We start from the raw sequence: 26,146 nt of genomic DNA, 5'->3' as shown, positions 1-26,146 counted from the left end.
ACCTCCACAACATGGACACTCAAGCAAACAAACTGTTACCTCTAAAGCTCGACGGCGACACTTCAGCGTAGTTTTTTCTTCTTGCTCGACATCCCGCCTGGAGAGAAGACCTCACAGCGCTGCTGTCTGGCGGCTGTAACTTTCATCATGGAGCGCATCACCCTCGGGTGCCAGGTATGCGCTTGCTCATGCTTTTAGGAAATTGCGCCACAGTCATGATTTGCAACTGTAACAATGGAGTGGACAGCGGAAATAACGGAAGCACGAGTCCGTGGAAATATGGACTAGTCTGACCTTATTTGTTCCTGTTTGTGCTATTTGTGCATATGCTCGGTTGGTCTGCTATATTTGTCTTTCCATAATTTAAATTCAGAGCAACAACTCGTTACTCGGAGAATAAAAAGAAATGAAAAAAGGCAAACTCTCACTGTGTGTGAGAGACGGACTCCATACATGTGTATAGTGAAACCTCATATGGCGGAAGAATGATTATATGTTAATTGTTTTATTAGAATGCAATACATGCTATATCGATAAAAATTGCAACACCCGGAAAAGAATTAAACTTGATCTCGTGAGCAAAGTGTTTTGCCAAAAAGAAGAAAAAAAACAATAACAAAGAACCAGTGACAGCCTCTGGACATGCAGCTGTTGGTCTCAGGGCCAGCGGTGATCGCTTCCTATTAACTTTTGGCTTCTGTTGACACTCAGGACTAAAGGCCACACCTGCTCTCAATTCACCTAATGAGCCACAAGCTCCATCAATTCCTGACCGGCCTCTCATCATATTGTATGAATACAAGACTGTCTTTCCTCCAGATTTTGCATATGAACTGTGTTGGTCACTACAATGCATTATAGCATAGTCTGCACATTAAGCTTTCCCCATCTGCCCAGTGTTTCTTAATTTTGGAAAGTCCCTAAAGTGAAGCCTATTTGCTTGAATGATTTGCACTCGGCACCGATTTCCTCGGCAGACGCTTAGTTGTCGCTTGTTGGTTTCAGTCCTTCTATGCAAAGCAGGAGCCTATTAAATATACAAAGACAAATGTATCTTTGTAGGCCTTTGTAGGCAACAACATGAACAGGATTCCTAGAACTGATGCATACCAGATGTTGAGCTTATGATTTAGGATCCAACCCTCTTGGAGCTTGGGAGTCCAGTCCTCGATGTCGCTGCTCTGCATCACTAACTGAGAATTCCTGGTTCCTACTGCTGACTTCTACTCAAATGTTCGTTCTTCTCGTTCATGCCACTAATAAAACATGTTTTATCTTTTTCTCCTTGTAGGTCTGCCTCACCACATTTGACCGGGTGGGTAGATTGAAGGGCCATGTGTACTCACAAGCACATCAAAAGGTGAGCATCAAGCTTCATGGGCACTTTACCAGGTGTAATGGAAGATTTTCTCAGTTAATCTGCTAAGGAGTAATGGAATCTCTTTCGTCTTTCGTCCATTTATTCTTGCAAGAAGGAAAAGTCTGCCACAGCCACCCAAAGCAGTCTGTCCAACAGTCACGGCCCTCTTTTATACAATATGAGGGTCACACCTTCAAACCACGTGGAACAAAGAAACACTGGGTACCCACCCATCCTAGAGCTTTTGTCTCTTGGTCCTTGATTTCAAAGAAGTCACAATCTCCTTTGCCGTGAGAATTCAACACCCCATCAGTTCACAAATTGTTTACGATCACCCCCCTCCCTCCTCATATGCATACATAGGAAACAGTCCTTTGATTCACTTCCCCCCTCACCGTCTGCTTCCAACATCACAGAGAAACATTTAAATCAGTTTAACATTGCAATACTATATTTTCCCATTACACAGGTTACTCTGAGTGTTTTCTGGAGTTCGCACTATATTCGCATCCTGATTCATACACCAACCAAAGAGATTTGGGCGATGACGCAGTTTTACTGTTTGCTACTTCTAAACCGGTAAAACTCGGGTCACAAAATTCACCACTATCTGCTCAGTTAGTGAACAACACAATCTGCTTTCGTTTCATGTTTCTGCCACTTCTGTTGTGGGTGAGACATCTGGTCTTCCTCCCGCCTTTACATCCTGTCTACTTGACGGCTGCATGCTGCATTGTTGTTTACTGAATGGATCATTCTGAAGTCAGCGGCCCGAGGAAGTTAAAATCATTCAGACAATAAGTAAAATCCCGATTTGGGCGCATTTATTCACACATGTGGAGACATCACAAAATAAATGTAATGTAGGTCCTAAAACATAAATGTCATATTATTTTGACTGTGGCTTATGTTCTCTCATGAATACTCCCTCCAGCCTGTGACACCCTCACTCAGCCACACATACTATAATAATGTCAGCCTGAACTGTAATGAGTATTGAAAGAGCTATAAAAGGAATCTAATGATAGAGATTATAACAATATAAGATACAGACACATGTGATTATTCCATGTCAGTACATGCATCATCCCATCTGCTACTTTGAGGTGTTCGTCTGTCTCTTGAACAATATTAAAAGTAACTAGTTAACTGTTGAGTTAAAGCTGGAAGAGCTGGACCGTTGGAGTAAAGAGGCCAGTTGGTGCAGTCGTCCAGTGAACTGTAATCCCGTATCATGAGGCGACCTCTGTAGTTGTGTTTCTATGTTGGCCTCAACCTGAATAAATCCCCTCTGCATGTTTCCTCTGGTCTTTACCAACAGAAAAGCAAAGATGTCTTCAAGCAAGGTAATGTTTTTTTTAATTTTTTAACCTTTTTTATCTTTCATGGCACATTTGATTTATTGTGTTTCATGCAAAATAATGTGTACCTCCTGATTTTTATATCCAGTTAACTAATAAATGTGTATTTGTTTACTTTGTAGATGTTATGACGGGTCAAGGTAAGCCTGCTGCTTCTTCTCTTATGTTTGGGGCTTCTCAATATTATTTCTGTTTACATTCATCGTGACTTACTGAAATGCATTGTTGACGCCCAGCAGTTTTTTTTTGTTTTTTTTTTTGTAGGAAGATTACAGTGTCTCAACATTACATTAAACATAACATTGAATTTAGCATAATTTAATCCGATGTTTGCATTAACAACAATTGTTCTCCCCTCATCTTTAAGTTAGAAACTCTTTAGATGTAGTCAAGCTCTCAATACATGCTTAGCCCATTCTGTAAACTGAGATGGTTAAACAAAAAAAAAACACTGTTAGCTCATAAATTTCATCACTCAATCTGTTTATTCGAAAATTGATGTCACCTGACTGTAGCTCAAACATAATCATCTTTTCTTCCACTGTTCTCTCCTCTACAGGCACCTTTCCATCCATTACATTGATTGATCAGTGGTCCAAAAAAGACATCAGACAACCCATCACAGGTGCGTCACCCAGTCCTGGCCTTTACTCTAGCAGAGTTTGATGGCAGTATGATGAGGAACAGGGCAACATTATACACATGATTGAAATGTCATCCAATGTTCGGTCTTTGCAGACTCAAGATTGTATCATTTCATAATGACTGAATAGTATTTTCTCTGCTTTTTATTAAAAATACCTGTCTTAGGTGTATATCATTTGTAATGTATATAATTTGTAATGTGTCTGGCATTTAAACCGATGTAAACATGTCAGACCATTCTAATGTCCTTTCTTCCAGGCTTGACTTTGTGTTTTAGTCGAAAGTCACCTGGATCCTTTTACTTGTGCCAAGTCTGTGAGGAAAAGTGTCCATCACACAATATTTTATACCACCTTTCGACTATTGACCATTGCAGAAACCACTTTGTAAGTGCATAATATTCTAAAAATTAACCAGTGTTTTAAAATGTAGAAGCAGAATTTAATTAGTATTTTGTGTTTTTAGAGCCACACAAACCCGAATGCGCTGAGGTTCTCCTGGATCCCCAGCATGAATATAGAAGGCGTTTTAAGGCCCGAGGTCACAAAGGCAGTAAAGGAAAGCGGCGGCAGACAACTACAAGTTAGTACCTGAAGGCCTGGAAGCTTTAATTTGATTGTATATTGATAATTCTATATTGGCAATGGATCACATCACTACGTGTTTGTATCACTAGATTTTTTTAAAGAAAGTTATTTTGCGTTTTCAGCATATTTTCTCTTTGCAGGTTTTGGACTTACCTGAACGTCTGTGGGAAAAGGTTGAAACGAGTCCCTACTCTGACGGTATATGATTATTTCTCTGTAATATTTGATATTTGTATCAAATAGTTTGTTTCTGAACATGATCTGATTCTACTCCCCAGTGATGCACACGCTCAGGAAAAATGAAAAGCTTCTCAAGCTGCTTGAAGGTGTGTGTGCACATTCTCTCCCTTTTTTTCTGCTCATGGTTCAGTTGTGGAGGAGTTATGGAGTTTAATAACCAAAATCCAGCAGTGTTTAATCAGTCTGTTTGACTTGTAGCTGTTCTGGTACTTTCAGTAATATCAAATGATCCATATTCCAATGCAAATTTGAGCATCTACAATTTAAATGACAGCTGGAATAACTATCGGTTCATAAATGATGTGACACGATCCAAAGCTCCACAACGACTACTAATGGACCTTGTGGCGAGACTGTGGATCTATGTTAGGGTTACTATTTATTATCCGTTAGTCCATGTGTCATTGCTCCAATCTTGTGTTTTCCCCCTAGTTGTCAAGCCAAAGCAGATGACGATACAAACATACCAAAGAGACGGCAACAGAGAACATCCACTTCTTGGTCAGTAAATGTTTCACAAAACATCATTTGGAAGTTTGGCTGGTAGTGAGATTTCCCTTAATGGTAAAAGATGGTTTTCTTAAAACTTAAAGAAAAATTATATAAATGTCCTCCTCGCACAACCTCTCTCCTGAAACTTATGAAAGTCTCCCGAAAGGAAATAGATAGCTCCAAGGAAGGATTTCACCAATCCATGAGATTAAATTCCCGTCCACACTCATGCAAGAACATCTCCAATGTTTGCTTTGTTTTTTAACTTCTTCCCTGTGTCTTCTCTGTTCCTGGCCTTGTAGGAATGCAGCACCTTGTTGAATGCATTTCTGTCGGGCAGACCGAGAAGAGACACTACCTCTGCACTCTCTGCCACCTGACCTTGGCCGCCCATGCGATTGTCAAACATGTCCTGAGCTTTGACCACATCTTTTGTTACTTTGTAAGTACCGATGTAGCCCGAACCCGAACCCTATTCTTGAAATCACACAATCCTGAGAAGATTTCTACTCAAGCAAAGTGACTAGTTTGGCCATGGTTGCGCCTAAAAAGTAAGGCATGAAATGAATCCTCCTAAAAAAAGATAGTGCGGGGAATACCGGCAACACCAGGTTTATCAAGGACGTTAATCTCCCAAACGAGATTGTGAAGCGAGTGAATAATGGAACCTGTGCCATCAAAGAAAAGGCCTTTGCTTGATGTCTATAAATAATATCGTAACTGTTTACTTTGGGCCTGAAGTTTGAGCATGGGTTTTCTCTGCTGGAAAATAATAATGATATTAATCATGTCTTTAATGTAGACTTTAGTGTCTAATATACTGTATACTAAATATTTTTAGTCTTAATAGTATCAATGTTTTATATGTTACAAGACCGAAGGCACTTTCCACCAAATGTTTTCTAAGATGGACAGATTCAGTTTATTAATAAGCAAATGCTTTGACGTGTATTGGCTGCATTATCTACCTTAATTGTAGTTGTTTGTGTTCTGATGTCAAATTGCGTAATGAATCCTCAACAACTGAAATCAATGTTAGTTTTCTTCTATCACGTCAAAATTTACCTGACCAGGTGTTGTATCGAAAAACCAAAACTTATCTTTTAAAGCTTTAAAGTATTTATTTTTGCACAATTCTGTGGAAGTGAATGTCCCACATTGGATATCACACATTGAAATATTCTGCTTTGGCATTTACAAACAAAGCAGTACTTATCAGCGTGGTCGCAGGACATTCAGTTACAAACCTGTATCCTGCAAGGAGGGCTCCGTCCGCCTGACATGTGGAACATAACTGGAACATGCAAACATCTGTACTTATTCATACACAACAGAAAAGAGGATGTGCATACTACTTGGACAGCTGCTGCAGAAACCACAAGTTGCACAATGCAGGCCGTGTTTGTTTCCGGAAAAAAACCTTCACTTCATCAGTTGACCTCTAAAAGATACTAATAAGAATGAAAAATTCCCCTTCTACTTCTTTTGTGTAATTCACCCCAGTTTTAATCTGCAGAAAGCGTGGCACCCGTCTACTTTGCTGGTGAAGGAATCCTACAAGGATTACACGCCGTCCTTTGCCTCCATGATGCTTGATTTTGCAAAGCAGGCAGAGCAGATTCACGGCACTGCAAATGCTGATATGATGGTAATATAACTTACAAAGTCAATAATGTAGGTTTCCAAAATGTCTGCTATTTGATTGTATTAACTTTAAACCTTTCCCTTGCAGCAAGTGAGACTGGAGCCTACCAAATTCCAATCGGTGAATTTCACTTGTTATGCAGATGGTTGGTGTTTATTATTTGATAAATATGTTGTGTTTGGCTCAGTGAACAGGAGCTTCAGTGGAACACAGACGGATGATTGACTAGTTGACCCTGTGTTTTCTTGTAGCTTTGAAGGAACTGGAATCCATAAGAAAGGAAAACAAGGAGGGCAGCTTGATTGTGAGCGTAACACCAGGAATGAAGTTGGGTATGTATTTTAGTTATTTTAATTGTTATGCAGATGGTTGGTACTTATTATTTGACGCCTCATGTTAAGTTGTGTGAACTCAATGAACTGGAGCTTCAGTGAAACCCAGAAAGATGATTTAGACTGTGGTTTCTTGTAGCCTTGAAGAAACCCGAGTCCAAAGGAAAGGGAAAGGAGGCGAGCCGCTTGATTACAAACGTAACACCAGGAAACAAGTTGGGTATGTATTTAATTTATTTCAATTGTTATGCAGATGGTTGGTATTTATTATTCGATGGCTCACGTTACGTTGTGTTGGCTGAAATGAACTGGAGTGTCTTTTCTCAGTATTTTCTCAGTCATACAAAGATGACAAGCATTATATCTCAAACAGTCATCAACTTCCTCTATTCTTAATGGTTGGATTGAAAACATTTTTGCAATTTGAATTGGCTGCTTAAGTCTAATTTACTTTGTTTGATCTTTGTAGAGTTTCGTCCTATAATCTACCAACTTCGCTGTCAGGTAAAACAAATTATAACAATTATACATTTCACGACGAGACCTAGATATTAATACTCAACCTTTTTTATACTATCTATTTTGTTGGGCAACATAAGAGAACACTGTTTTCTTTAATACAATGAACTTTGTTTCATTTATCTTGTGTTTCTTTCTGGTGGCAGAACTGCAGTATGAGCTTTCCGAACATGCGTCAATATTGCAGACATTTGTCAAAATACACACACAAACAGGTATATCCATATTTGCATTGCTTTGTTTCATTTTTTTTTCATTGCAAGTATTTGTGGTTATTCATGCTGTACTACTTTTTCCAATATTCTCCTCCAGCGGGTGAAGAAATTCTTTGGCGGAGGCAACGTTTGTTTCCCTCTCTTTCCTACAGGTAGTGATAGTTCAGACCAAGCGGGTAAACGTTTCTTCTTTTTGTGATGTGCCAACACTTAAAACACTGTTGACCAAAAGGTCTGAAAATGCAGAAATGTGATTTTGTTTGTTTAAAAAGATAGCATACCATATAAATATATATTTTATACAACTGATTTAGCTTCAAGTCACTCATCAATATAGTCTCAGCATTTTTAACAATATCTTCACAACTATTGACGATATCACAATTTCCAGTAATTGTAGAACGTTTTTTTTTCCTACGTTTTTAGTTGCAAAGATCAAGTTGATGTTCACACCTGCTCTAATTAAAAAATAAAAAAAGGAATTGATTTTGGTAACTCTTTCCTTTTGAACGTTAGAATGGAAACCCAGTCTGGGATTATACAAAAACCTCGTCAACAGTTCGACGCGAAATCAAGCACTTGTTGGTGAGTGGACCTGCCTTTTTTTATTGTGTTAAGGAGTTGTACTAAAAATGTGTAATTTCTTAATTTTCTTTGTTTGTTTAGGTGTTCCCCTGGTTGTGACGTGTCTCTGCTCTCAGGTCCAGGACGAACCTATTTACGTGTGCTTTGCTTGTGAGGACTGTTTCACTGAGTCTTTTCTCAGACAACACTTTAACTCTCATAAACACCTCATACGCACATTGGTGAGCTCTTATTATTAGTTATTTATTGTATTTGTGTTTGTTATTGTGGCGCCAGTGCAGCTATGTGTGGATGTCAGCAGTACCACTTGTGTTTTAAAGCTAAAAACAATACAAATCCTCACACAAGTGGCTTTGAGCACTTTATTTAAAGCACCATACCCAAAAACATGTTTTATTTGTATTACATATTCAAGTAAAGATGCAACAGTATTTGGTATCCTTAACTTTTTTGTGAACTAATGTCATCAGACTTGTACCTATGCTGTTTGTTTGACTCTCTTTCTTTCTTTTTTTTAAAATTATTTTTCTAATATATTTTTCATTATAATGCAGTTTGAACACAAACAAAACGTAATTTTAATATTAAACCTGGCAGGGTCCAGAAACATTGTAAGATACAACTGCCTTCCCTGAAATACACCTTGGTTTATAACCAGCATTTGTCTTAAATTCGTAGCTGTACCAGAATCCCTGGAGGCTGACGCTTGGGTGGGAGCATCGTCTGGACAAGAAACACTTACAGTCACTGGCATTGGAAGAAGAGGAGGAAAAACCAGATCAGAGGATGGTGAAGGTAAAATGCCAAAGAACTTTAATGGACTTTGAATTCAGTCTAAAAGGCAATAACTGGCCACAGTAAAGATTATTAATGTAATAGAACGAGAAGTTCAGTTTCTTGCGATCGTCAGTCATTTTCTTTAGTCATTACTCATTGAGAATCTTTCCTTTCTCAGGTACTTGACATGCCAAATGGGATGTTTCAGAGACTTGTCTTCAGACATAGTTTCAAAAAAGGTAGGAACTGGTCTTGCATGAAATTAATCAGATGTAATTGGGATTAATTTGAACTAGTTTGGGTCATGCTTTCCATCAAGCCAACTCAAACAACATGAAGCAGTTTGACATATTTCTGTTGTCACATTCTTAATTTTGTCTGCAGTGATGGATAGTCTTACACTACAACTCATCATCTTAAAGCGAGACGGTTAGTGATGAAATAATTTCTTAGCCATAAATATGATGAATTAAACTAATTACTTTCATCTGACTCATGCTTGTTTGTTTGTTTTTATGTCTGCAGTTCCACCTTCTGAAACATACAGTAAACTCAAAGAAAACATCAGATTTCCTCTGCTAGGTGAGTACCACCGTACGGAAAAGGTCTTGCCAGAGATCAGAAGTGCACTCTGGGTGTTTTTGACTTTTCTTTCCCTCCTGGTTGCAGGAAGACAGTTCCTGGTCATGTACGACGTTTGTGTCGTAGGGCAACAGCCCACGCTGGCCTTCCTGTGTCTGCTCTGTGAGAGGAGGTTGTCAGATGAGGAATGTTATGCTCATGAGTTCAGTCGGAAACACATTGCAACATATTTAGTGAGTATTTTTACTCTTACTTGTTGTTGCATTATTTCCTATCAACATTTACTGTTATGCTCTTATCGGTTTTTCTTGTGATTATTTGGGGTGTTTTGCAGAGGCAGACAAACCGTGCAGTAAGCAAGTCATGGAAGAAAAACAAAATGTTTAGAAAATCACAAATCGGTTAATCCTTGTCATGTCAGGCTGTCTTCCTGTCAGCCGGTGGTAATATAACTAAAACTCAAAATGGACATGTAGATGCCTTCAGGCCTGGACTACAATGCTTTCTATCCAGCATGGGGCAATTGGGGCAAATTGGACAATTGGTCAAGTTACAACAACATCCTGTATCATGGAGAAGAGGAAAAAAAACTATTCTAATACAGCCCGTCCCCCTGTTCGAAAGGCTTGGCACACAGACGTGTTGCTAGAAGGGACAGGAGCCTGGTGCTGCTCCGCATGACCTTTCAACAGTGAACGTGTTGTCTCGTGGCTTACATGCAACCAGCATGATGGTGGATCTGTAACTTTAGTCTTTCACTATTCACCCATAAAAAACATAGTTCAATGTGCACAGATTATAGTACGAGGCAGAGCACACGGGGACCTGGATAGTGTGCAGCCGTCTTTACGCCTCTTACTTCAATACTGCCTTTTGGGTAAAGAAAGTTATTAAAGCTGTATTAAAAGATTCTGGTCACTCAACAACCACAGTGGAGAAAATACTACCCTGCACTTCCCTTGATGTGTGTGTGTGGAATGTTCTTCCTCCTGAGAGCAGGCAAAGTCACACACATTTTGGGGGGCGAGGTGGGAGGTTGTAAGTCATGCGAGGTGGGGGTTAAGAGTCTATGACGTGATGCATGTCGTGTGGTTTTCACAGTGGTTACTATTGTTTTGGCGTAGGCTTCGGCCGACAGTAGCCTGTTCTGTTGTTCTCTAATAAATAAATAAATAAAGACAACGTCTCGCAGCTTTCTTGACGCAGGGTCGCTACAATACTTTCAAAATTGTCTTAAACGGTATTTATACAACAACACAAAGAAGGTGCCTGTCTGTATACCTCGCCCTCTTCAATAAATGTCGGTAAACAGCTGGACAACACTTTGAAAATCACAGATTTTGTGAACTTTTTTTTTTTTTTAATCAACAAACGCCGGGGAGTTGAACGAACACCGTCGTTACCCGTTTCTCTGATGCTGCGAGTCAGAGAAGTAAGCTGCACCGCTAAGTGGAGGAGGAGGGAGGGGCGTGGTGGGGGCTTGTGAGCATGTCGGGGTGAAATTCTCACAAGATCTCAAATAAATGCCCCGTCAGATATCAAAACACATTTGGGGGAATTGATAACAGAGAGCGTCAGTTTTATTCTTAAATACTGATGAAATGAAGAAAAAAATCAGGCTCCAGCAGAAAGGGCACTTTTTTTCTCTTCCAGGGCAAAAGGGTAGGTGCTTGAGCGCCACTAGAGGTCTATCTGTGCACGTCCATGACAGAGAGGAGGCAGAAGGTTCTGCCTTGTGCATAGTCAAGCATATATGTAGGGAATAGAGACACACATGGACCAGTTTACCTTGAAAGGAGCACAGGTCATGTGAAAATAAACACTTCGACTAACTATTAACATTTCGGAGACACCGTGTCCAGTTGCACAACTGGCAAATAGCTTTTCTAAGCTATATTTTCCTAAGAGTGACATGATTGAGTCCCCCCCCCCGCCTCCCCAGCACCCGACATGTATGATGAAGTTCTGTACTCTGTTGGCTCACTTCTTTCTCCAATGTCACCATGTCTTGGTGAAAACAAAACCTTTGTGTGTCTCTGTCTGTGTGTAGGACCGGTTCCATCCAGGTTCGCTGGATTCAAGCACTGACGACGACAGCTTCTTGGACTTGGCAAAGCAGGCGGCACGCTATCACACCATATCACATGTGCAGGTATTCTATACCTGAAATTGAGTTTCTGTACCATCCTCATGAAGACTCACTTCTAACCATGCTCAAATGGGTTTTACTCCATTTTCTGCCTTCAAAGGTAATGAAGTTGAAGAAGCCCATCATGGAGCCATGCAGCTACCACTGTGGTGAGTGTGTGTGTGTGTGTGTGTGTGTGTGTGTGTGTGTGTGTGTGTGAGAGAATTGTGTAAATGTAACCAATGTGCTGCATTGGCATCTTTTACTCAGAATTGTTTCTTGACTATTTTGTTCCAGCATTATTCATCCTGACATCTGCAAACAAAGATGGGAAAACACTTGATCCACAAATAATTCCAAAAATGAAGCTGGGTAAGTTGTGCTGGGTAATATTGCGACAACAATGTAGGGTTGCCTATTCATGCTTTTACTAAATGATTCGTCGTAATGAGGTCATAATGGCTAATTTGGGTGTTAAAAAATATGAGCACCCTCCAGGAAATATCTCTGAAGCACAACACATTGACATATTTGTCATCATAACTGTTGCATCTTTAAATTCTTTTGAACCCACTTGATTAAACAATATCTAATCATAATCAAATGCATTAAATAAAAAAGTGTCTTTTTTTTTTTAGTCTCCAGAAAAAAACTGAATGATGAGGACAAGGGCGATGTGAGAGACAACGTTCAGGAAAACAGCGGGATGATGGAGTGTTTGGAAACGACGAGTCAAAAATCTACCGACAACAGTGAGACAACACTTAAAAAGACTGGAGAAGTTGGTGCTGAAGTTACTGATACACAAGCTCTAAAAAGTGAAGAAAAGGGAGATGACAAGAATACTCTGACTGTTTTTCACATGACGTCAGAGAAGGGAAGAGGGGCGTTTTCAGAAACGAGTTCAGAGGATGTACACCAAAGTGAGACATGCCAGACGATAAAGGAGAAGATGGAAACGCCTACAAGTGGGGGGCCCACAGAAAATGTCCAGAACGCGGACAAAAATGGGATGAGAAATGAGAGGAACAAAAGCAGTAAAGATGTCTTGACACAGAAGAAGGAAATCTCATCAAAGGATACTTGTCCTGTGGAGGATAAAGGGCAAGAAAAGAACCATAAACGGCACAGACTCGCCTTCAAAGAAGCCCCCCAAAACCTGCCGATCAGCGGCCAAAGCGAGGTGACCACTCTTGACAAGGGAGAAAGTGGAAAACCAAATCACAAGATGCCAAAGGACGAAGGTACGTGTAGCTAATAACTAACAACCAAACGTGATGAAGACCACCGGATTTCAGGAGGGTAAAGTTGAATCACAATCGATTTATTCTACAGAGTATTACACAAAGATTAATACGTGCAGCACGGATTCTGAAGGAAACTAACTCTTCCTCCGCAGTCCGCAGAACGAAACTTAAAGCAAGTGCAAAACGTATAGTTTCTAACAGCATTTGTGATTGGCTACGATGAAGAGTCTCCTGGATTAGACTTTGAGCTCCCATTGGTGGAGCACATGGTTGGCGCCACCCCTCTTGGCTCAGGACTCTTCCCATGGTTCGAGCGTCAGTATGTGTGCATGTTGTCAGCAATATGCATCTTGTCCTAATCAGCACGTGAAGCCGAATTTCTAATCTAGCGAACTGTATCATATCAAAACTGTCAAGCGAGGCTAAATCACAATCTAAGCTCATAGTCTAACAAGCTGAATTACATCAAAACTGACACATGAGGCTAATTTCCCTTTCTACCAAACTATATATTTAAACTATAAATTATCTAAACTGTCAAAGGAGGCTACGTTCTCTTCCAAGCGAACTGTAGGTCATTAAATTGTCAGCGCGAACCCAACGTATCTGGCGCTGCCGCATTACTTGGTCCTGTGATTGGGTGAATGTCCTTGGGTCCCAGGCTCCTCTGGCGCTTACTGTTACTTTTGAGTTTTCTCCTTTCCTTGAGCAAACTTTTTTTTTTTTTTTTTTTTTACCTCAAATAACTCAATCTCATGGCCTGTTGTATTTAAGCAATAAGGTCCGAGAGGCAGTACTGTATCGTTCAATAATGTACTGTTCAAGGGTGTTGTTAGGTTCGACACGCAGCGGAGGGCCTAACAACACATACGGGACGCACATACGGGACTATAAAACTCACTACCTGGTCAGTATTTACTGACCAGCTGAACCGGCCAGTCAGTATGGGTCAGTATTTACTGACCAGGCCGGTCGAAAGCACAGTGGAGGATGACACCCAGCCACCGGTGAAAATAAGTGCCCTCGCTGCTTCTGTCCGTCTTTTCTCCGTTATTTCCCCCTCCATGATGTTTAGAGAACTTGCCTCACGTGGGGAAATTGCAGGCGGTAATTATCTTTCACTGGAAATCAGCACTATTTTGTGATCAAACCCTTTTCGTTCCTCGCCTTCATTTCCTGTTTTACGCGCTCGCTCCCCGCTAATTAGTCCGCTTTCAGAGCGTTAACTAGTCTCTCAGAGCGTTAACTAGTCTATCAAAACGTTAACTAGTCTGCTCTCCTGATCGTAAGCCGTATCAACGTGTGACTGTACAGCAGGAACAGGGACCACAAACACATTATTCGCCGCTGACATTCTCATCGAAAGTAATTCCACCCAAAATATCAAAGTTTACACGAAACATGTGTAGGCTATTATAGTGTGTACGTAAACAGCTAGGGCTTTTATTGTGGAGGGGAAACGGAAAGAGAGGAGGATTTGTTCGAGTGAAAAGGAGACAAGAATAAAGTGGTTTCCGTCCTACCTAACGGAGCAGCGTGTTATTTTATTATTATAAAAGTATAGGCGCAAGACAAACCCCCGCTACACATATTTAGTAAATGTCAAGCTGGAAATGACAACTAACGGTCGCGCAATTTAAATCTACCTGTTATTTTTGAGTGCGCACTGATATGGAACGCTGGTTAATGTAAACAGGCTGTACAGTACTTTATTGGCTGAATAAACTACCCCCCTCTCCCCCGTGACTCTCTCTCAACCAATCAGAATGCTTGATTTGATCGACCCGTATTAAAAAAAGTGTATGTTCACCTCAACTAACCCAGTCTCATTGCCTGCTGTATAAAATGGATGCTTTAGTAAAATGGATATCTTCAACATACGTAAATATTCTATTTAATTATTGTGGAAGATTTGTCTCTGTTTTATGCTAGGAGATTTTATCTGTCGATCTGCTAAGGAGGAATGGAGTCTCTGACTCAGAGTTGTCTTTTGTCCGTTTATTCTTGCAAGAAGGAAAAGTATGCAAAAGTCACTCAGAGCAGTCTGTGACGCAAGATTCAATGAAACAGTCGGTGCGGTTACATGCATTCGAATTACTGGCTTAATCGGACTGAAATCGATTTTATCCCGTTCATGTAAACACCTTTGTTCGAATAATTGCGATAACTCGATCCGACTCGATTGATAATTCGGACATCTTGGCATGTAAACGCAGAATCGGATTAGGAACTGGACTATGCGCCTTTGTGCATGGTCAAGATCCCGCCGCCCTCTTCCCTCCCAGGTCGTGACAGAAACAAACAAACAAACGTAAAAGTCGGGATACTATCTTCGGTGGGTGTCCCGCTAGCTCCATGCTGTAGCCAGCTAGCGCTGCTGCTAGTTCCCTGTTTGCTCTGCGCTAGCTCCCCGACAACCACCGAAGCTAGCGGGGTTCTCTCCATTATGAAGAGTGAAGCGGTCAAGCGGAGATGGCTGTATCACCACTACATGTCATGAAAACAGCGCCACCTGTCGTATCGGATATGACATGCATTCGGCCAATGATTCGATTTATTCACTGCCATGTATATTAGGATAATAGCAGTTGCCCCGAAAGAGAGCATAGTCCGACTTAAGCAAAATTCGAATTAATACCATCATGTAAACGCACTGAGTGACAGCCCCACTTTATACATGAGGGTCACACCTCCAACCGGCAGTGAAACAAAGAAAAACGCTGAGTCATGACATGTGCTTAACCTGGTTCCACCAGTCCTTGAGATCAAAGAAGTTACATTTTCCTTTGCCCTGGGAAATCAACCCCCTCTTGTGTGACTTCTTTGAGCTCAAGGATAAGGGACAAAAGGTCCAACATAGGCCAGTACTCAGCGGTTTTCTTTGTTTCACCTGGCTTGGAGGTGCAACACTCATCATGTATAAAGTAGGGCTGTGACTATTGTTTCATTAAATCTTGTGTCACAGACTGCTCTGAGTGGCCGTTGCATACTTATCCTTCTTGCAAGAATAAACAGACAAAAGACAATTTTGATTCAAAGGCTCCATTCCTCCTGAGCAGATAAACAGAGAAAATCCTCCAATACATGCTATTACAGTGTCTCTAATGATGTTCTGTGGTTGGTGCAGTGTCTTCAAAGCCAATCGAGCAACAAGCGGATCAACTGTGGCAGTATCTTAAGAGGAAGAAAAGAGACCCTGTGATTGGTTCGTGTCTTTTAAAACCATTTCACCTCCAAACCAAAAATGTATTATTGGGTTGCTTGTATTGTTTTAGGGAGTTTGTTTTTCAACCATGGCAACAAAGGGAAAGAAATACACTTTTAGTTATTGATTCCACATTAAATTTGATCAATTGTTTTCGCTCTTCCTAAGCTTCTGAACATTTCTAGCCAGGGGGAAGATGTGAAACACAATATTAATGGTAAGTAATGTGTCTTCTAGGCTTGAGTGCACTTCTCGAATGCAGTTCTGCTGAGCATGAACCCATCTACCTCTGTAAGTGCTGCTCCCTTAAGATCCCAGAAGAGGACATCATCAGCCATGTTACCGGGGTTAAGCACCAGATGATGTATCTGGTGGTGAGTAAATGTTCAAATCTGTCTCATATGCCATGTGTACACAGTAACACTGGTTGTAATCCCTCCTCTCTGTACTGGCCTTCAAGAGATCCCCGCATAGAGCGGAAATGTGTGGGGGGATGGTCCTCATTCTGCCTTTCAAGCTAGCATATTTGATTGGGAACTTCCAAAGTTTAGTGCATTTTCCCCCCAAGTCTTTTTAATTTTTTAAAATTTTTTTTTACATGCATCACGTATTATAGCAAGATTACAATATTAGGATACATTTAAAATAAAGAATGCTATGCAGAGAGCCACAAATTACAACACTTTAGGATGGATCTCATCATGTGATGGAAATGAATCATATTAATTTCCCTAAAAAACCTGATGAGAAAACTTTCAAATGTATTTTATCAAATGTTATCTTATCCCACGGATGGTTCGGCAGTCCAACTACAAAATCTAAGTTTTTGCAGAGTTTAGCTTCACGCTAAATCAACAGCTTGTTCCCGACATTATCTTCCCCCTCCCTCCTTCGCAGGCGGTACTCCCTTTTCGACTGAAGGCAAGATGTCAAGGCCGATGTCAGGCCTTGATGTGTGCTGATGTTTCTGCTTTTGTGAGAAAAGTGTAGGGAGGATATTAGGTTTTGGAAAACAGGATGATTTGCGCAGATCCCAGATCATCAAGATTATTCTTTTGACTGAGGCATTCCACCATGAAACACATGTTACAGGATGCACTGTGTTAACTTGTAGGCCTGTGCTGTATAGTTTGAAACTTCATCTACAACGTTAATATTGTAATTGTTATTAATAATTCGCAGATTGTGTGTGTTTTTTTTAATGCTTCCCATGTATGTTTCTGACATCAGGGCTTAAAGAAAACCCTACCTCCACTAGGGCTGAACAAGGAGGAGACGATCAAACAGTTTGCTGGTTTGTTTGAACATAAACATGGATATGGAGAGGCTCAGGTTTGGCTCTTGACATTGTTTTTATCGTCACTACATAAACGAAGATTGAAAAAAATATACATTTTCTTGTTTAGGTCAGTCCTGAATAATGTTGGCTAAACTGAGATAAAGAGTTGAAAGTAACTGAATTCAGTAATACAGTTCACTAATTGTTGGTTATATCATATATGTATATATACAGATTGTTGAGCTGGATGATGAGATTTACAATAACTTCTCAAAACAGGACTTTGATTCAGGTAAGGGTACACCTGCTCTTTATTTTAAGATTGTTTTAATGTTTTTGGTAGTTTTTGGTTCAAGCTCATTTGATTCACTCAACAGGTGAATGACAATCAGAACCTTTACTGTCCTGTATTTCTTCTGTCATCTCCACAGCGCTTCAGACAGTGAAAGCACTTCAGGATAAGCAGGACAGTGACAATGAACTCCCTTCAACCTCAGCCCTGTCTGGTGCTCAACCTGTGGACACCATAGTCCTCCTTCATGCGCAACATGAGGTCTGTTTAATGAAGGACAACTACCAGGCCAGTAGTATTAGTAGTAGTAGGCATCAATAGAAAAATGAGCTGTGCCAAAAAATAGTTGTTTGATTTTTTTTTTTTTTTTTTTTTTTCATAGGTGATGAAGATGGAGACTGATTCAGAAGACTCATCTTCAATAACTACGCCCATGTTTATCAAGACTGAAACCACCAGCAATACAACCAAAGTCCCCCCTAAATCAAATGAAGCCCATGGCAAAGTCTCACAGTCACCCAGTCTGTCCTCTAACAATCTTTCCAAAAGCAGTAAGGACAAAGCTGAAATGATTTCAAACACAACTGTGGGATCTTGTAAAATAGCAGCCACTGCCAAAGTGGTGGCGAGATCTGAAACTGCAGCATCTTCAGACTTCACTGGAACCATACCTACCAAATCCATGACGGCCATCTCCGAATTTACAACCAAATCTTCCGATTCTACTCCAGACACCACCAAATCGACAGCACCCAACACCAAATCGATAGACACCGCCTCCAAATATACAGCATGCACCTCGAGTGACACCATCTCAGGGACGACCTCCACAACATCTGTAACATTGTCTAAACCACTGGAGAGCAGAACGAGAACCGCAACTGAAGTCAGAACGGCTGCCGGTCCCTCTAAAGCTAAACCCACAGGGATGTTTGAAGCCACAGGGAGAACGGCACCTAGCTTTGAAATTGAAAACACATCAAAATGTTCTGAGAACAAATCCAAAGCTGTGGTTGCATCTCAAACTGTGGTGAAATCTAAAATGCCCGAAACATCAGTTGAATGTCAAAATATCAAAGCCTCAGTTAAGACTGCACACATGAAGAATTCAGTCCGGTCAACTGCGGATGTTGCACCAAATATAAATAAGACTAAGGCACCTGCGGCGACCCACCTGACCACGTCCAAAAATCCTCCTGCAGAGACGTCACATCTCTGCACAAATGAGAAGAGGCCAAGTGAAAGCTCTTTTAAAGTTGGTATGTGTTCTAATTTATATGAGAGAATCCCTCAGTAAGTCTCTTTCAATTAGTCTGTTTTTATTTTAACCAGAGGTCTGCATTGTTTCTTTACTTTATAGGCTTAAACCAGCTGATTAAAGTGTCCTGTGGACAGAGGAAGCAAGTCTACTGTCAGCTGTGTTCAGTCCGGTTGCTGAAGTCCGAACACACATGCAGCACTATCCACCAGTTTAACTATGTGGTGCGTGCTTTATAAGTCTCTTTGTAGAAAATGAAGGCAGTTTATAAAGCAGGGCAGTGTTTACAGATGCTGATGTGTACTCTTGTTGCGCTTACCAGAAAATGAAGTATCCTGAATGGACTTGCAACGCGTCAGAGCTCGGGATCAAATTGCAGGAGGTGGTGAAGAACTTGGCTAAGATTGAGAGAAATGTCGGATCCCCATCTTTCCCGGTGAGACTGTAAAATATGTGTTTTGTGTATAAATTGGTTTGAGAAAAGAGGTACAGCGGAATGTGGAGGTGAATGTGGTTGTTAATCTGCTTTCACATTATGCAGTATGTACAACAATGATCTATACATGGGAGCATACATGAGCATGACTTGAAGATGTATTTAACAAAGTAGCTTGGAATGATTTTTAATTATCATGGTTTCTTTCTGCTAGACCGTGAAAGTAACGATTGATGTCTACAAAGAGCTCGCTGATCTCTCAGCAGAAAAAGGTAAAGATATCTTAAAACTCCCCAAACATCAAACTATAGATCACTTGGCCGTTGACTATTTCACAAAAACACATTCATCTATCATGCATACTTATGTATTTCATAATATTCCTCAGGAAGACTTTGCCGGTTCGCACAATTCTGTTAAACATTTCAGAAACACTCAATATTTTCCAGATATTGGTCTTCAACGTTAGAACGTAACTAAAAAAAGCCGTATGAATACGCTCCCCCTTCTTTTCCCTTGTAGTGATTTTTATCTGAATGAAGAAGTTTACCTGGTTAAATAAATTTCATACAATTCTCTCTTTTTAATCTCAGCTCTAGAAAGACTTAAAGCAATGCTGGAAAGAGGCTTGGGCGTCTCATCACCCACCACATCCAATCCTGGAGGGTTTTTGAGACGGCAAGTTTCCTTTGCCGATCACCATGAAGCTTCAAGCCCAGATGATGGTGGGTTCATGTGTCCCTTCTCAGCAGCACGATTGGACTGCATACGTGTGTAAATTCATTGGAATGTCGCATGCACATACAGGCGGAGTTTATGTTCTATGTTGAACTTGAGAAACTCATGATGTGACATATTGAGGTTATTAGAAGTTGGAATGAGGCGTATGTATGTATGGAATTATATGATCACAATTACTCTTGTCTCCGAGGGACGTATATGCAACAAATAACAGTTTTGGCCTCTATAACTAGTCAGAGCAGGATAACAATTATGTGCCCCATTCATAAGATAATATTCATCTGCATTGAGTTGGATATTTAAAGACAAGGAGAACAAAGGTGGTGACTCATTTTCTGAAAACATAACCAGTGCTCATACAATAACTTGAAAGTAGACACAGAGGAAGAAGTCTGAGTTCCTAAGCACATAATTCTAATATAATAATTGTTTTCCCATTACAGAACCCACGCACAAGATTTGACTATTTTAGATCTGTCATTATATAAATTCTCATAAAAGTCTCTATTATTTCAGAAATTGAATCCAGTCCAAACGAGGAAGGATCCCTCGCTGTGGGGAAGCTCCTCAGAACTCAGAGTTCAGAGCCTGAAGCCAATGACCAGATTCTAGACCAGCTAAATTCATGTTCGATCTTAAATAACAATGAGCCCCTTGTGAGTCCTTGCACTCAAGACATTGGCTTAGCAGGTACCTTTTAAGCCACTATTTTGTGTGCGCTATTTGTGTATCGTTATTGTGTAAAATGATCAGAGTGCAGAAATTTAAGTATACAGTGTCTCATTTTGTTATTCCTTGCAATGGTCTTATTGTTGGTATACGTTGTATTGTATCGCTTAATTTACACAAATACACAATCTCTTTCATCTCTATCTGCCAGCAGCTAAAATGGAGAGCCGTCAGGGTTGTGCGCTTCCTCCTGCCACTGACGCCCAAACTTCTGGATGCAAAGAGACGCCCGAGTGGAAACAACAGCAGGAGAGAAGTCCCCCAGAGATACAGGACACACAGAAAGTCTTGGAAGGCCCCCGAAGAACATCACCTGTAAAATTGTTCAACCCGGATCAGCTCTTTTCTGCTGCTACAGTGACTTCAAAAAAGCCGGACCAACCAAGACCCAGTCAGAAAGCAGAAAACGCACTGCCAATGATTTTATTAGGTAGGCATCAACGTGTCTGTGTTTTGTTTTTGTTTTTTTTACCATTTTTAATATACTGACAATGTTTGGCAGGAGCGGCACTACAAGTCGCCATATTACTTGTTTAACTATAGTTCTTACAAGTGTGGTGGTAGCATCTGCATTTTCTGAATTAAATAGCTTTTCAGTAGTTTAACGCTTTAATTACTAGTTTTATTAGTGAGCATAAGTCGAGTAGCATCTCTGAAGCTCAAGCACTGCTTTTTTTGCCATCTAAAATACGCACGCTTGACTGTATTTACTTGATGGGAAAGTGGCAGAGGATGAAGGAGAGAAGGGGGCACATACGCCCATGCACACTGCCTGGAGCATATTAATATAATAAACAGTGCAGTATACTATGTATTTGTACAAGGCCGGAGGATATTGCTGTGTTAGTAAGATGCATGATTGATCATGGATGTTAATTGAGTGTACGTTGATAGTTAAATATACAGTTTATTAATTATATCATTTAGATTACAGATATTCATAGTATATATTTTAATATTAATATCATTTACTTGGAATGAAGTTGCTTCAAGGGAAAAAATACTTATTTTTCCATGTTCCATGCTGTAGCTAAGCTTTTAGGGGTCGATTTATTTCATGACGAGTAACTAGTAGCTTACCTCACTACACTTAAACAAACAATATCTGTTTTCGTCTGTTTACAGGAGAAAGCACTGAGGGCTGCAGTCATTTGTCCATCTACTTAAAGGTGATGGGAGCCGACCGTGAGCCAATCATAGGTGGGTGTGTCCATCCTGCTGTGAAATGACGAATATCGTAAAATGGGACTTATCTATGAAATTTATTCTTGCAAAAAGAAGCAAAGTTATACAGAGTCACAAAGCGTCTGTAGAAGTTAGACCTCCAGAGTTCAAGTCACACAGTTGTATAGAGAGCGAACAAATGTTGGGGGGACCTGGATTGAAAACTTGTCTTGGCTTTTGATTGTTATTCGACAACAGAAAACTTGTTTAAGAATATGAAATACTCGTAATAATATAATGTTTCCCGTTAAAATTCACTCCCATTATTTCATTTCTTTTCACAAAAGCACTGTTGTTATGTTAATGACAGCGTGTCCTCACCAGGTATGGACTTTGTGTGGGAGTGCCGAGGACTTTCTTCGAAGCCATTCTTCCTGTGTGAGAGCTGCAAAGTGATGCTCTCCTCCAATGACATCTGTCAACACATGATCAGCAAGGATCACCAGTTCAATTTCATTGTGAGTGTCTCATTAATGCATTAAGATTTTTTTTTTTTATTAAAAATGTTTTTAAGTCTCAACCAATCATTCCCACATTTGACATCATAATGATGCATCTGTTTCAGTCAAGTCAGAAAAGTCAATTTCTGTACTTCTGGCCGGAAAATTATCTACTCAAGCATCCTGATATGTATCTGGAGAAATGGATGAAATTGGAACTTCTGAAAGACATCGCCCAGTGTCTGTCAAAACAGGAGCGCTACGTCAAGACGGATGCTCAGGTAAACTGTCGAGCATTTTTTGTCCGGGAAGTAATTTGGACAAGATGTGGTTAATGTTTTTAAAACATATGTTGTCTTTTTTGCTCATCATTGAAATGGATTGTTTTATTTATGGTGGACTTAGTTTAATGTCACAAGTAAAATAGCAATAGACGACCCATTCCTCCCCACTCGGAATATATTCACACAATCTGGGAATCAGCAAGAAATATACCAAAATATGTCATTTTGTAATTCATTCCTAATGCAGTTATCGTAGTCCCATTTCTTCTGCCAACACCATAATGTAGCTCCCTTTCCTCTGGCAGCGTACACAGCCACTCTCTTCCCAGCTGCAACTCACTCAACCACTAAGTGTTGTGTAAACAAATACACTTTTACTCCACCAACATTTTAGCGACTTTTGAAACTAGTGCTAATTTTTCTCATTGGAAAAGAGTTGGGATCACTGAGCACACTGCAGTTACTTTGCTTGTTCCACCGTCTGCTCCTGTGGATAGTAACTGCAAAGAACTTCCACTGATACTGTTTGGTAACTGTGAGTAGACAAGTTGATTTCACTTGCTTTGTGCAGTAAATCAAGCCTTCGTTTTCCATGTAGATCATATCAGGTGGCAGACAGAACTGCATTGTGAAAACCATTTACTCCATCATGAAAAGATACAGCAAAACACTTGTACATAGTGGAAATACACATACATTATGTTAATTGTTGCTATGTTTGTGTCTTCTCTCAAAAAGCTTATACTGCTGGTACCGGAGTTGTATGAGCATGTTCGGACTGCTCCATTCAGTAAAGGTAACAGTAAGCAAAGTCTACAGTGTATGGTGCATCGGGTATACAGTATTTGGTATCAACTCTGCCATTTGCTTTTTGTAGCTTTAGAAATAGTTAAAAACATCAAGAAAGAGCAGAAACTGAGCGTCACCTGTCAACCCAGCTGTACTGCACAACAAAAGGGTGAGTCTCATTAACCCAGGTACAATGTTTCTTGTCCATTTACTAAAGTGACTAATACAGCCAGGTCATGGGTAAGAGTGTGTGTGTTCTGGTTTCTGTTGCACAGTCCAGCTGCCTGAGGCCCAACAGAGTCCAGAGGAATCTCTCTCAATGGAGATGCAGCCAGCACAGGCACTTGAGACGAACCGGAGAAGTGACGACGGTATGATTTATCATATTGTTCACAACGGTGATGGATAAGTTACTTTTGTAACTGCAATACATTTAGGTTGGCTTATTACTCCTCTAAAAAGTATTAGTATTACTGGTATCGAAAGTAATTGGGTACGTTACTTGGATTACAATACTACTTATTTCTTACTTTTTCTATTTCTATCATCATCACTATTTTTTTTAATGTATTACTCAGTACCACATCACTGCCCAACATTTGTTCCCAAAGTGCACTTTGTAGAATTTAGTTTCTGGCACTGGTACGACCAGTTAACCAGAAACTGGTCTGTTGTGCAGAATACTTGTAGGTTTGTCCTAATAAATCAGCTTGTATGAATTTAAAAATATGTATTCATGTTTTCTAGTGCTTTTAAATGTTTGTAGTAGGTGCAAAATCTTTATTTAAATATGATTTGTTACACTTTGAAATGTATATCTGCAATGCATTTATAGTGTATACATGTCTTTAAAAGTACTCTGTTCTCCGGTGCGTCCACTTGTTTTGTTCTTCCAGAGCGACCAGATCCCAGACGCTCCGTCTCTCCGCTCCAGAGGCCGCTCCAGGAGTTGCCAGTGAAACAGGCAGGAGTCTACCCAGGATCAACAACTTTCGCTGTCGTTTGTCCTCCAACCCTGTCGATGTCTTCCAGCAATCAACATCTTCCAACGAGGAAAAGACCATTTGTTGAATCTATTGAAGAATTGATGAGCGATTGCACCGATCAGCCCAATCTTAAGGATCCCATGCCAGCCAAACGCAAACCCACGTACAATGAGCTGCAACCCATCATTCAGCCAAGCCCCGAATCAGTCTCCACTGAGTCCACTTCTGTAAACCCCGCTGCTACCTCCGTCCCTGTGTCTCCTCAGGATGAAGACATAGCACCTGTGTATGATCACGAAGACATACCCATGGCTCATCTAATTGCTCTAGTGAAAGAGAGGAAGTCTGCGCTAAATGCATCCCGTTGCTCGGCCACGCCGGGTAATGGTGAGACTACGACCCCCTGCGCCAACATTTCATTAAAAAGTGGGGCGCAAGATAGACAGGATTTTACGTCTGTGCAGACTGTATCTGAAGAAAGAAGAAACTTTTTAAAAATGGTGACAAACAATTCAGACCCCGCTTACGCATTGGAGGAGAAGTTCAACTTCTCTCTTGATGACTCTTCTTCAGCGAGGGGTGACCTTTTGTTCGGGGCGACTGAAGCCAAAGCAGTCAGTATCATGTTCCCTCATGCCAGCACTGCTGACCCATGTGACCCACAACATCAGAGAAGTATCAACACTCAAACCACCTTTGGAAACACCGGCCAGTCCAACCCAAGTCCCATTCACTGTGCAGTCATAAACAGTAACCCAGGTCACGTACCACAGCCACGAGATGACACAGAGAACGACAGCACTGGGGCTCGTCAGTTGCCCATTAACGCCATCATAACTGTTAGGTCAAACCAGCCTCAAAAGCAGTTTGTAGGCGGCAATAATAAAGAGGACCTCGTTGAGGTTAACAGAGAAGAAACTGGGAGTGACCAGACTCCCCCAAGTCTGGTCACTCACAGCTTGTCCTCTGTTTCAGAAATATGCCCCAGTAACGTTTCAGGAGGATATGATCAGTACAACCAAATGGTTTATGTCACTAATCGACAGTCGGGTTATTTTGCTTCTGAGGCCGTTGCAAGTTACGCAACACCAAACCGCCCTCCTCTACACACTGGGAGTTCATTTCAATTTGAAAGGTACCCGACAGGGGGGCTTTACTTACCAAGCCAGATTTACCTCAACCCTCCAGCTGTTTACCGTCCTCCTGCAGCAAACAAGGAAGTCGTCTACTGCCCTCGTGCCGCTAACGCTGAAGTCATGTCCCAAGCATTTGCAAACTCCTTTAATACCTCTGGCGAAGAGTTTTTATCTCCATGAAACTACCTGTTTAACCATGTCACTAACAAGACCACGATTGTTCTGCAGTACACCCGTTAAATACTGCTTTGTGTCTAGTAGACCTGTTTAATGTAGATCTGCGAGTCATCAGTAAGAGGTTGTGCATGTGTGCACGGATTATGTCTGCACTGAGGACATCTTGTCCATTTTGTGTATGTGTTTTTAATTGAAGTCAATCTGCTATTCTGTTGGAATTGCAACAAGTTCAGGATATTAAAACTATTGGTTGCTTTAAAGACGAAGGATGACGGTTCAAAAAGGCTAGTGTAGCTACTTTCAGTTTTTGTAAATTTATGTCATGTTCAGCAGAGTGATTTGTACAGTTTTATATTCATGTTTTGTTTATTTTAATACAATACATGTAAAATCCAGTTATTGGATGCAAAATATATTTGTATATTTTCTCCATAAATTAGTTTTTTCCTCTTTTA

General features: G+C 40.5%; 1 protein-coding gene across 1 annotated transcript; it reads left to right on the top strand.

Moving 5' to 3' along the window:
- LOC137785015 (uncharacterized) lies at positions 1–26,146 on the top strand. The gene is made up of 47 exons (XM_068576030.1): positions 1–174; positions 1,292–1,360; positions 2,682–2,706; positions 2,844–2,861; positions 3,281–3,346; positions 3,625–3,752; positions 3,832–3,948; positions 4,094–4,151; positions 4,232–4,279; positions 4,626–4,694; positions 4,988–5,127; positions 6,202–6,333; positions 6,418–6,475; positions 6,582–6,662; positions 6,802–6,882; positions 7,132–7,166; positions 7,328–7,396; positions 7,494–7,548; positions 7,913–7,981; positions 8,063–8,202; positions 8,660–8,776; positions 8,937–8,997; positions 9,143–9,187; positions 9,284–9,340; positions 9,428–9,573; positions 11,391–11,492; positions 11,590–11,638; positions 12,107–12,712; positions 15,843–15,920; positions 16,158–16,294; positions 17,151–17,252; positions 17,434–17,491; positions 17,631–17,752; positions 17,874–18,750; positions 18,852–18,973; positions 19,072–19,185; positions 19,400–19,457; positions 19,779–19,910; positions 20,443–20,616; positions 20,807–21,085; positions 21,781–21,855; positions 22,204–22,337; positions 22,445–22,600; positions 23,342–23,399; positions 23,481–23,561; positions 23,668–23,763; positions 24,289–26,146. The coding sequence occupies exons 1-47, from the start codon at positions 148–150 to the stop codon at positions 25,692–25,694; spliced, it is 6,927 nt and encodes a 2,308-aa protein (XP_068432131.1). The 5' UTR covers positions 1–147; the 3' UTR covers positions 25,695–26,146.

Source organism: Clinocottus analis, unplaced genomic scaffold (genome assembly GCF_023055335.1).
Source record: "Clinocottus analis isolate CAN_PGR_092001 unplaced genomic scaffold, fCliAna1.0.p SCAF_14, whole genome shotgun sequence".
NCBI classification, from domain to species: domain Eukaryota; kingdom Metazoa; phylum Chordata; class Actinopteri; order Perciformes; family Cottidae; genus Clinocottus; species Clinocottus analis.
Note: the sequence above shows the minus strand (reverse complement) of the source record. Positions and strands in the feature narration are given on the sequence as shown.